Source organism: Anarrhichthys ocellatus, unplaced genomic scaffold, assembly GCF_004355925.1.
Source record: "Anarrhichthys ocellatus isolate YVR2014 unplaced genomic scaffold, GSC_Weel_1.0 scaffold5, whole genome shotgun sequence".
In the NCBI taxonomy this organism is placed as follows: Eukaryota; Metazoa; Chordata; class Actinopteri; order Perciformes; family Anarhichadidae; genus Anarrhichthys; species Anarrhichthys ocellatus.
This window is the reverse complement of record NW_022280035.1, coordinates 6,631,631-6,643,423: the sequence shown is the minus strand read 5'-3', so window position 1 is coordinate 6,643,423 and position 11,793 is coordinate 6,631,631. Positions and strand designations below refer to the sequence as shown.

At 43.1% G+C, this 11,793-nt stretch overlaps 1 protein-coding gene across 8 annotated transcripts in view; it reads left to right on the top strand.

The window, feature by feature from the left end:
* Positions 1–9,641, top strand: part of plekhg5b (pleckstrin homology domain containing, family G (with RhoGef domain) member 5b) — a 59,150-nt gene extending 49,509 nt beyond the window's left edge. For 7 of the 8 annotated variants that reach the window (XM_031845710.1, XM_031845715.1, XM_031845712.1 and 4 more), the window contains 13 exons: positions 689–880; positions 2,027–2,188; positions 3,634–3,729; positions 3,973–4,173; positions 4,334–4,444; positions 4,567–4,716; positions 5,125–5,262; positions 5,385–5,504; positions 5,655–5,787; positions 6,357–6,472; positions 6,575–6,726; positions 6,871–7,932; positions 8,146–9,641. In XM_031845710.1, the coding sequence (XP_031701570.1) occupies positions 689–880; positions 2,027–2,188; positions 3,634–3,729; positions 3,973–4,173; positions 4,334–4,444; positions 4,567–4,716; positions 5,125–5,262; positions 5,385–5,504; positions 5,655–5,787; positions 6,357–6,472; positions 6,575–6,726; positions 6,871–7,932; positions 8,146–8,155 (2,643 nt within the window). In that variant the 3' untranslated portion in view covers positions 8,156–9,641. Of the gene's footprint in view, positions 1–688; positions 881–2,026; positions 2,189–3,633; positions 3,730–3,972; positions 4,174–4,333; positions 4,445–4,566; positions 4,717–5,124; positions 5,263–5,384; positions 5,505–5,654; positions 5,788–6,356; positions 6,473–6,574; positions 6,727–6,870; positions 7,937–8,145 lie in introns of those variants that run through there. The other variant, XM_031845711.1, reaches the window with a different exon arrangement.
* Positions 9,642–11,793: the final 2,152 nt, after the last annotated feature.

Sequence of the window (11,793 nt, the reverse complement as noted above, 5' to 3'; positions counted from 1 at the left end):
GGGGGGGGGGAGTGAGTGGGGGGTGATCGGTAGAAGAATTTAGTTGGAATGGCGGTCAGTTTCAGCAACAGTGTCAGTGTCCTGGAATGCAAGTTCCTTGTCACTGTGTTTGAAGGGGGGGGGGGGGTCAGTGGCCTGAATCTCTCCGACTCCTCACCAGCAGATTCCTCACTCTAACGGCAAAAACAACTGCTTCCTCAGATACTGAGGTGGCCCCTGTTTGTTTGCTTTGCTGGCGCTCGTAAAGTGGACAGAGATTGCATGAATGAGGGTCCATGGCAGGGCCCGCTGACAGGGTAACAATGGAGCAGGAACAATGGCCAGACTCGCGGCCGTCTGTTCTTATGGAACAGCCTCCCGCCTGCGACTTGTGATGTAATGAGATTTCACCAAGAGGAAGTGGCAGTCCTTCCCTCTCCTGTTTGTGTCTGATCATTGGGATAGCTTTAACGGTCCTGCTGATGTCATCCCTTGCACAGAATTCCCCTCCGATTTCCTGTTTGTCCTGTTTTTGTATATTTCTCGCTTTCCTTCATTGTCTCTTTCCAGCCGTCAGACTGGAAACATTTGTCCTTCCCCTTGAGGTGACAAAATCACTCATGCCAGTCTGCCTTCTTTCATTTTCTGTTTTGTGTCCTTTTGAATTGTTCTTTTTTACACTGTGTAAATGTTGCTCTCTGCCTTGCAGGGTCAGGCTCGACAAAGGAAGAACATGACTGAGTTCCTGGGAGAAACGAATATTCCTACCCCGGATGCTGTGGGACAGACTGGTGGCTCTCTGTCCGGCATCGGGGCCGGTCCCGACAGCTGGAAGAACCGCGCTGCCAGTCGCTTCAGTGGCTTCTTCAGCTCCAATGCTGGAATGGGGCCCTTCGGCAAGGTAACACTGATCAGACAGAGCCGATCACATGAAATAGTGCAGCAGCGCATCAGTCTTCTTTCTCTTGGCTGTAAAACAGAAATTGTAAAAGCTGTGAGGGACAAGCTTGTTTCCCAGACATGTCTCAGAAAAAAACAAACATTAAAAAGCAAACAAAACAGTAGCAAGCAGCAGTGGGAGGGGGTCGGAAGGCCATATCCCCCAAGATCTGGTGAGGTAATTTCCCATCGAAGTCTCGTGTTGTTGGCTCACGTACTTTCCTCTGGAAATGAGTAGGTGGAGGAAAAGCCTTACTCAATTCTATCCAATGCTGACCCATAAAAAAGGCTTAAAGGTATAGTTTCACTTTTTAGAAGTTAGATTGATACTTCTCTCGTCCTGCCAGAAGTCGGCTAACTTAGCTTAGCATAAAGACTGGAAACGGGTACAAACAGTTAGCCTGCTTCAACCAAAATGATTAACTTTCATTCTAATAAAGCACACTCGCCCACACACGTTCCCATTGTCTCCCCCCTCCCGAGGTCACATCCTGCACACAGTAGCAGATGTCATATAGAGACAGTATCTGTCAGTCACCTGTCACTGCCTGTCTCATCTCTATTCACCCCGAGCGTCCCCCATAACCCCTTCAGGGCCAGAGATCCCTCACCAGGACCTGGACCTCTTGCACTTTCCATATTGTAGGGATGAACCGCTGTCGGTGCCTCCTTTCACAAAACGATGAAAAGAAACGCGGATCTCTGATCACTTTACTCCTAAATCTGCAGTGCAATTTCTCACTATTAATCAACATAGAACAGGACTTTTTAACCTGTGTTTCATGGTCCATCATCCCCCTCCATGTTGTAGCTTTTTCCCCCACTCCCTACTCCTCTATTGTTGAAAATGGTCTCAATGCACAGAGCTCATTTTCATAACTACATAAGGCCTGCCAGGCTGAACAATGGGCTGAATAGCGGCTACTGTTGGATTTAAGAATTAAGGCGCGAGTAAGGACCGGATTTATATGCTAATTTTTGGACTCCTCTCTACTTACAGTTTGAACGTAACAATAAACTGACACACAAAGGACAGAAATGGACAGTTAATTTTGCATCTCTTCTCGCTGTCATGCTGGTAACCTAGTTTTTTTAAAATTCATTACAGGAGGCGGATCGTCTGGAGCAGCTCCAGAGTAAGCTCCACTCCTACATGTTGTTCGGGCTGCCCAAGGTGCCCCGGCAGCTCTCCTTCCACCAGGACTCCTGGGAGGAGGAGACCAACCTGTCCCTGGAGGACAGCTGGCAGATGTTACTGGACAACTCCGAGGTACAGCACACACAGGCCGGGGGGGGTAAAACACAGACTGTAAACTAAACTCAAATGAACACTTGTGGGGGGGAAACAATTAATTATTATATTTTGAAGACTTGCTCTTTTATTGTGAAACTTCCCCTTTCAATACGTTAGACATAATGTTTGTAAATCAAAATATATCTGTCCGTCTATCTATTATTATAATATCCTTGGTACAACCTGATTCACCATTAATAACTAAAAGATGCAAAGACGATGGTAGACCCAAACTTTAACATTTAGCTTTATCATGTTAGTTAATCATTTATATTTTTTTACAAGTGACAATTGAAATAAAACATAAATCTGTCAGCTGATTACTACAAGCATACTGGCATGCTGCTTCCTGGTATGCATCTGACTCTTACTTCCTTCATCGTGTTACTTTGTCACGATTGCACTGCTGACAGGACCAATGTAAACGATAACACCGAACGCCTCCAACTGTTAAATGTGTACGTGACTGATCAGGACAGCGAGACCGAGCGATATCACTGCTTAGCTCCTACACAGTGCCCCGTGCTGTATGTGCACTCACCCCTGTGAGATAATCACATGTGCCACTTTGCAGACTTGATTGCTTGATGTTGGCCAGCAATCAAGTTGGTAATGTGAGTAACTGGGAAATATAGGAACAAGTAATTCTCATGTTTGAGAGCATGAATGAATGAGTGAATGGTTTTATTTACGCAACACATCCCTCACACACAAGTATAAACATAATACAGCCATTTAAAAAAGCATAACCCAAACAAAACAGAAGTTACATTTATCCTTCAGTTCATGTCAGTTAAATTGCATTGTGTGTCTGAGCTGGATTTTATACAACATGAATAACTTAATATGTAAGTAAGCAAAGACATGTTCACAGAAGTATTCTACTGTATATCCATCCTCAAATCCAATTGAAATGTAAATCTGGAACATTTTTAAAACAATGTTTGTCAAAACATCATGACATAAATGACAGCAGAGACTAAAATGAGTTTTGTTCACCGTTCTGTATCTTCCAGTTTAAAATGTAGTGACAAATATACCATGTGACCACGTGTGCACAGAGGGTTCTCTTACTTTCAGGTATATGATATTTATCATATTGTTCACATTCTGAAACATACAATAACTTTGCAATTGTGGCCTTTTGTATGCGTATATGATGAGATATTCCGACCATTAGCACAGCGGGTGGCAGACATACTTCACTTGTAACGCTGTTGTAAATCTCACTGCATCCACAGTATTTACTATAGACAGGGTCACACATTTTGGTAGATGGGGTTTTGGTGTCAATTTCTGACTTAGTATGTGAAAAAGACCAAAATGTGTGACACTCTCTTAATACAATGGAGGAAATAATAGGACGAATCTGTGACTGTATTTGTTATATTTAATAAAATGATCTGCGTTTGTGTGTGCAGGCATTGACAAGGCGACAGTTCCACCAGCAGGAGGCGATATGGGAGCTGCTTCACACAGAGGCAACCTACATAAAAAAACTACGAGTCATCACTGATGTAAGTGAACTACTGTGAAGTTCATGTGCTGATACAAGTCTGGCTGTTGTGTAAGATGAACTGGCTTCTGTACAGAGATAGATAGACGCACAATGAATGTCTTGTTAAGGTCTAAGATTATACACTAGCCTTTATCACTACTCAGTAAGTGATAGTGATAACCTTTGGCTTTAAAGGCTTTATGTCAGCATTGTGTCTTAGAACACATTAGAAACTCATTTTCTTTTGTATCACCCTCTGCAGCTCTTCCTGAGCGGGCTGCTGAACCTGCAGGAGAGCGGTCTGCTGACGGAGGTGGACCCCGCCAAGCTGTTCAGTAACATCCAGGAGCTTGTCTGCCTCCACACGTCCCTGTGGAATCAGGTCATGCTGCCAGTCCTGACGAAGGCCAGGCAGGCCCGGGCTCTGCTAGACCCCACTGACCTTCACCACGGCTTCAGGACGGTCAGTTGCAATCACATTGTAATCCAATATTTCACACAGGTACCACAAAGAAAAGGGTCATCAAGAAACCATGAACTTGTGGACTTTACTACAAAGCACTTCGTAGTTTGTGGCTAATAAGTCATTTGACGCTTGTCTTTGTTTGTCTGCGTGTGTCCAGTTTGGCTCCAGGTTCCAGCCCTACATCCGTTACTGCATGGAGGAGGAGGGCTGCATGGAGAACATGCGCACGCTTCTCAGGGACAATGAGCTCTTCAGGACCTACGTCACGGTCAGTCCTCTCTGCTCTCTCGCCTCAAAAGCTAATCCCAGATACTGTGCAGCACATTTACTGTCTTCACATTTCTGGCCCATTAAATGTTTGATTTCCTGTGTTTGTCCGGCTCTCTTCAGTGGGCAGAGACCCATAAGCAGTGCAACCGTCTGAAGCTGACTGACATGTTGGCGAAGCCTCACCAGAGACTGACCAAATATCCACTCCTACTGAAGAGAGTCCTCAAGAAGACGGACGAGCCGTCGGCCCGGGACATCGTTAACAGCATGGTGAGGACAGTGCTGGAATGTAACTACGTACATTTATTCAAGTACTGTACTTATGTACACATTCTGAGGTACTTGTACTTGACTATTTCTACATTGCAACTACAACAGTAAAATCCTGCTTTTACACTAAACCATGAGTAATAATAATCTAATGATATAATAGTATAACAGTCACAGGGGACATTTTTCTACATTGAGTACTTTTACTTTTAAAGTACATTTTCCTGATTATACTTTCATACTTTTACCTCATTCAAATTTTAAATGCAGGACATAGGAACAGTATTTTTACAGTATTGTACAGTGTTCCTCCACCATTCTGTATACACATTTATAATACATGGTGCTTTGGTAGTTTACACTGATAGAACATGTCTGAGTGTATCTCTGCGTTTTTCCCTCCTCAAGGTGGCTGCTGTAGAGGGCTTCATCAACAGTGTGGAGTCCCAGATGCGACAGCGTCAGGAACAACAGAAGCTGGCCACCATTTCTGCCCGTATAGACTCCTACGACGCTGTAGAGGGCAGCAGTGAAGAGGTGGAGAAGGTAAGAAACGATTTATGGGGGAGGGGGCTCCGGTGCTCTCCCACATCTTCAAAAAAAAGCTCTGTCAGATGTGAAACCTATTGTAAGATTCAGCTTCATACTTTTTGTCTTTTCCCCGTCAGATCCTGAAGGAGTACAACCGCTTCGACCTCATGGCTCCCATGAGAGGGATTTCACCGGAGGAGACTCGACAGCTGCATCTTGAGGGAGCTCTGAGGATGAAAGAGGGCAAAGACAGTCGGGTAAGACTGAGCTCTTCCTATCTTTTATGCTCAACTGGTTTCTCACTTTTGCTGAACAGTCGCCTCATATTTCACATAAAATGTTTGACTTATTAGAACAGAAAGAAATGAGTTTCTATCCGACCTGAGACGAGTTTATCTCCTGTGTAGATGGAAGTCTATTGTGTCCTGTTCACCGACCTGCTGCTGATTACCAAGCCAGGGAAAAGAGTGGAGAAAATCAAAATCATCCGCCAGCCTCTCCTCATTCACAATGTCGTCTGTAAGGAACTCAAAGACCCTGGTGAGTGCTCAGACGAAGATTGGGATGTAACTAATAATCCTTTCATAATTTAGACTCTTTTTTTTTTTTTGTTTTTTTGACACATTTGAAAAAAGATATTAACAAATTTGTCAGTCGAAAACAGTTATTCAATTTATACTATGAAACAAGTCAAATCTTTACATTTGAGAAGTTATAACCAGCAAATATTTAAGATTTCTGTGTGTCTGCTGACCAATTGGATCAATGGATTAATGGTGTCAGTGTAAAGCTGTAATATAAAGCTGAACTGAAGCTTAATAATGTAGAACTCGGAGATCACCAGTGGTAAAAGAAGAATTAAGATCATTTATTTAAGTAAAAGTAGTATCAGCAAAATGTTCCCCGTGAGTGATGTTTCTGGATTGGTATTGCTGCTGCAATAATGTGTATGTTGCATTTTACTGGTGTAAATGCACTTAGTTTCATTCCACCACTGGAGACCACTGATGGTTATGATTATTAACTGCAGACATGAAACTGGGAAATTAGCTGTAACTCTTTTTTTCCAGACAATGCTGATTTCTTTTGTGTGCTTTTTGTCTCTGTAGGCTCATTCATCCTCATCTACCTCAATGAGTTCAAGAGTGCAGTGGCAGCCTACACTTTCCAAGCCAACAGCGCCGCCCAGGGGCGAAGCTGGATCGATGCAATCTGCAATGTCCAGGTTGGAGAGCCAGTTCATATATTCAATTGGGAAATAAGATCCAGAGACACAATGTTGTGGTTTTTGCATACCTAATGTTTAACCTGTTTGATTACCCTGCAGAACCAGCTCCAGAGGCTTCGCACTGAGGAGGTCCTCCGGCAGCAGAACAGTATGAAGAGATGTACACCGGGTGAGGAAGAAGATGAGGAGGAAGATGAGAGCAGCAACTCAAGTTCACCATGCCTCAGGCACAAAGACCAGCAGAACTCAAGGTACAGTTTTCACCTCAACACATTTTCCTGACAAAGTTATTGGAATCATGTCAAAAAAAGACTGTTATCCATGTTGGTCATTTATCGCTTTCAGTGCATTGGGTCTTAACTATCCACTAAACCAACCAAAAACTTTCCTTTCAGTCAATCAGATGGTTCCACTGAGACCCTGTCGGTGATGGACATTGATGAACCAGGCGAACACCAAGAGCTTCCTTCCCCAAACATGAACCTCCAGGGAACTAGTAAAAAAGACTCTGAAGTGGCTCTCCTGTCTGAGGTCCTGCAGTCACAGTCCAAGAGCCCCCACAGAGTTCACTCCAGTGTTTATTCTGAGCACGATCAGGAGACGGGGCCTGGCGGCGAAGAGCTGGACCCTCTGTGTCGTTCTCTGTCCATGGACAGCGCCTATGGCACCCTCTCCCCTGAATCCCTCATGAGAGAACTTCCGCCCCAGCCCGGCCAAAGTGAAGGAGAGGAGGAAGAGGGATACCGGGAGGTCGAGGAGGCGGAGCAGGAATTGACAGTATTCAAGGAGGTAGAAGAAGAGCAGCTGCAGGAGGAGGAGGAAGAAGAGGAAGAGGAGGATTCTGCCTCACTGGGGTCCCAGCTGTCAGTAGTCCAGTCCTGTAAACCTCGCCGGCGGCTTCATGTTCAGTCACGACTCCACTGCCTCCAGAAGCTTTCCACTCTGGCCTTATCCCGCTCTGAGGACAATCTGCTGCAGCACCTCTATGGTAAAACCCCCGTATCCCACACACACTCACACAGCTCCAAGGCGCAGGACCAATCACAACGTAGGGACATGGACACTTCAACGCTGGCACACAGTAAAAGCCTGACGGAGTTAGGCCAAACCTGCTTGGGGCTGTTTTTCAGTGGCCTTGACCAGTCTGACGACTGCTTGGGCACGAGCACGCCCTCTGACAAACTCTGTGCCACCCTGAGGAGGGTGGAGGCCAAGCGCGGCCGCTCGGCGCCCAACGGACAGCGCGAGGGTGATGAGTCCCAAAGCAACGGCTCAGACGGGGAAACGGCTCCGTCTGCCTGCGTAGAAAGTAAAAAGGAGTCGACAGCCACCGGTGAGTCGGGGGAGATGTCACCGAAAAAGAAAAAATCTCCGCCCCAGCAGCACAAGAAGCTGACTCTAGCTCAGCTGTATAGGATACGCACCACTCTGGTCCTCAACTCTACACTCACTGCATCGTAAGTCCTTACTTCAGTAATACCAGTTTATAGATTGATATCACTCTAATGTCTGTACGGTAGCGATGAAGCAACCAGCAGTTCTAGTTAGCTTAGCAAGAAAGTAAATAGTATTTACCAAAATGTTTGAAGACAATTTAGTTCTAGATTCATCATTTTCTTACTGTTGGGAATATGTGTCTGAATTTCGTTTTTTGTCTTTTCTATTTCTAGGGAAGTATAACCACTTTCCCCACACAGCTGACCTCTGGCACGTGGGCATAATGAGGAACAAGACTTGTTTTGCTTCGATGGACTGAATTTCTTGCGACACAAATGCACTCTCTCTTTTGCTGCCCTCTCCCTTCTGGTTGTTTTTTGGACACTTTGATAGGACCATTTTTTTCATGAGAACAGTTTTTCTTTGCTGTTGCATTGATTTTCCAAACTTCTTGAGTGGAAGGGGAGAGGCCGAGAGACATTAACTGCTTTGCACTTTGCAACGGAAGTAGCATTATAGGGGCTGGGGACGTTAAAGTGGACTTGGGGGGGGGAGTGTGCACCAGAGTAGAGTTGGAGCTGAATCCCGCATCCTCGCAGTCTCCGTTGCCAGAATCAAAGAGAAGAAACACTAAGTCTTGAAAATGCTCTCTATACGTGGCTAAAAACAAACAGCACCTAGGACGTCCTCCTAATATTTATACTACTCCTGGTTTGCTTTAACAAAAGAAAAAAAAATTCAAATTGCACAGTTATATATATATGTTAAGTAGAAGAATCACTAAAGAGTGAATTTACAATTACAGTCACACAATGAATTAGAATTTATTGTTTGCTGTCCGTGTTTGTTCGTGTACAGATGTATGTATGTGTGCGAGAATGTTTGAATGATTATCTTGTGTTTGAACGATAACATGGTCCTCGATTCCTGACTGAACAATAACTGATTCCTCATCTCCTCTGTGAATATGCTAACACACCCAAAGATGGAAGTAGCCAGTAGATTCCCACCAACCAAAAAGGTCCAATACAGCCAATCATGTTTCAACAGATCTCTCAGATGGAATTCTTTTTTTTTTTTTTTTTTACTGTTAATCTCTGTTAAACTAATGTCATTTGGTATGTTGAACTAATGAGAGTTGAGTTCCCGAAAAAAACACTTTGACTGAATAAGCACAAGCAAGAATGTGGTCGTAGGAAAAACACAAAAAGATATCTACACTTGACTAATGCCTGTGCACACTAATAAGTACACATGTTTGGGTTGGATATTCTGTCATGAGTGAATTGGATGAACACAGCTTTTCCCGGGAGATTTACTCATCATTCACACTTTTCAGATCAGTGATTTATAACCTTTTTCCAAACGTTGCCCAAATCAAATAGGTTAACTCTGTTTACTTTTAGGTTTTTTTTTTGTTATTAATGTGTAATATTTATTTTGCTTGCTATGTTTTATATATAAGATATTGTTTATATTGTTTGCTTAAATGATTTGTACATTTGTTTTGTTGATGTAGTCTTAATATTTTTTTCTTGCCAGGCACGATTGTGCTATGAACCAAAATTGTGTTTTCCTCTTTCAGGAATAATGTTCGTGTCTTACAGAGTAAAAAAAATGCTAAAATACTTTATCCCTCGTTTAATGGTTTAATCCATTGTAATGGAGTGATTTGAGGGGGAAAGCTGAATCTGAAATGGCATTAAGCATTAAAACTACATGAACTGGTCGTACTGCTTTCGTCTCATGTTTGTAACACACGGCATAGTTGGTCGTCCGTTTAAGTGTGTCGACAAAAAGGCATAAAAAGGGAAAAATAGTCTGTTGAAAAAAAGTCGTAGTATAATCTGTGAAAATATGGTATTTCGAAAAAAAAAGTTGTATAGTATGTCGAAAAAGTCAAAATATGGTATTTTAAAAAAACGTCATAAATTCATGGAATAATATGTTGAAAAAAAGGCATAAAATGTCAAAATATATCTTGAAAAAACATAAAAAGTCATCGTATAGTACATCAAAAACCTCACGAATGAAGTGAGTTGTAAGCTGGTTTTGAACTCAGGCCACTGAAACTTTTAATTTCATCAATTGGCAAAGTCTCAAACTGGTGAGCTAATTCAGAATTCCAAAGATTTTGTATGTTGAATCGAACTCCTCGTAACATATACATCATACTGTCAATAACCCTCAAACTCCAACATTTCCATCAAAAATATCCATCATATAGATCAATCAATCAATCAAACTACATACAAAAGTGCATAGGACTACCAATGCCTTACAAAGAGACGGCTGTACCAATGTCTCCACAGCTGGGACTGGTAGCGTGTGTAGTACTAAACCTTATGTTTGATAAAACCAAGATGATTTCATTTTTTCCGAGTGGTGTACAATATGCTCTAGAGTCTAGACGGAGACATCTTCACTCCATCTGTACACATACCAAACCTGCGTGAGAGAATGTTTGCTTGTGCATTCATCCATTGCCTATAAATATCATCAGTCATCTGTTCTTTAATAAAATTACCAAGATATTTGACCTTATCACAGACACCAACATTGTTATCAGACAATTTGAAGTCAGGGAATTTTGGACATTTGTCCTCTTTGGTTCTACAGATCAAGATAGCACTCTTACTGGCGTTGTATTTGCTATCACGCTCCACACCATAGACAGTACTTCTAGTAAGGAGCTGCTGAAGTATAGACTTGGGTTTGAACTAAAGTGTTTTTAACGTAGTAAAATGATTTCGGGCTACTCTGAGTTAAACGGCTTTCATCTGCGCAGTTTAGTTTCTGGGAACTCAGTCAGATCACATCTGTTCCGGCTGTCTGTCTGGTCCGAGAGTCCGCCTCTGGTTCCCAGAAAGTTCAAATCTGACCCGTCTCCATAACAAAGTGTCCAACACACATGTGGGACGTGATGCAGGGCAGAGCGGGGGCCTGATGGCCCGCAGCAACATCATGGCCAAGGTGTATTTACAGGTGATTATATCAGCTAATCGGTGGATTACAGCATGTTGAGTCCACACAAGCCCCTAAACTGCGGAGAAAAGAGAGTGCGGTCCTGTGGGATTTTCAGTTTAATCTGCTCCCAGAATGGGGCGACCCCTCCCGCTCTCACATCTGGCCCGTCGGGATTTACTGTTGTAATCCTTGATTTTAAAACAATTTTATTATGCTTTATCGCTGATACGCTGGACTTTAATTATTAAAATGCAGCTTTCTATTTTAGCAATAGAGTAATTACACATCCTTGTTCTATTAGCCTTTACTAAGTAAGTAATGCGGCTGTGCCACAGTCGGCTGTAGTCGCATGGCGGCTAAAGGCCGGCTGCAATGCCATCGATTATTTCCAGGTACGTGAGGTTTTTGCTATACCTGGTGCATTTAAACCAAGCTACAGCTTTAAGCTTTAAAGTAATTCTCCAAGATTGTCATTTTGGAGAAACAGAGATAGTTGACCTTTAAGAATATATAAAGTGCAACTTTCCCTTCTTGTTTACGTATGTTAACTGGGCACTTCTCTGCATGATGTCTGGTGGAAACGTACACTGCATACAGATGGGGTTAGCACCACCTGCTGTGGCAGATGTCAAAAACCATGCTGTAAAAAATGTACGATTAACACAAAAGGGGCACTTTGGCAAATCCTGATTATAGGAGCACTTTCATTTATTAAACTCTGCCAATCCCCTGTACTCTTTTTGACCGGGGATTAAAACCAGGTAGACACCATTGTCTATCTAAACAATCCCTCTTTAAGCTCTAGCGGTTTCCTGGTGCCCTGGCCAGGCCCGGCTGGCTGGTTGCCTGCCTGTAATCTCAGTAGGGGTTTATAGGTCGCTACAACCACTACACATTCCCATTCATCAACATCA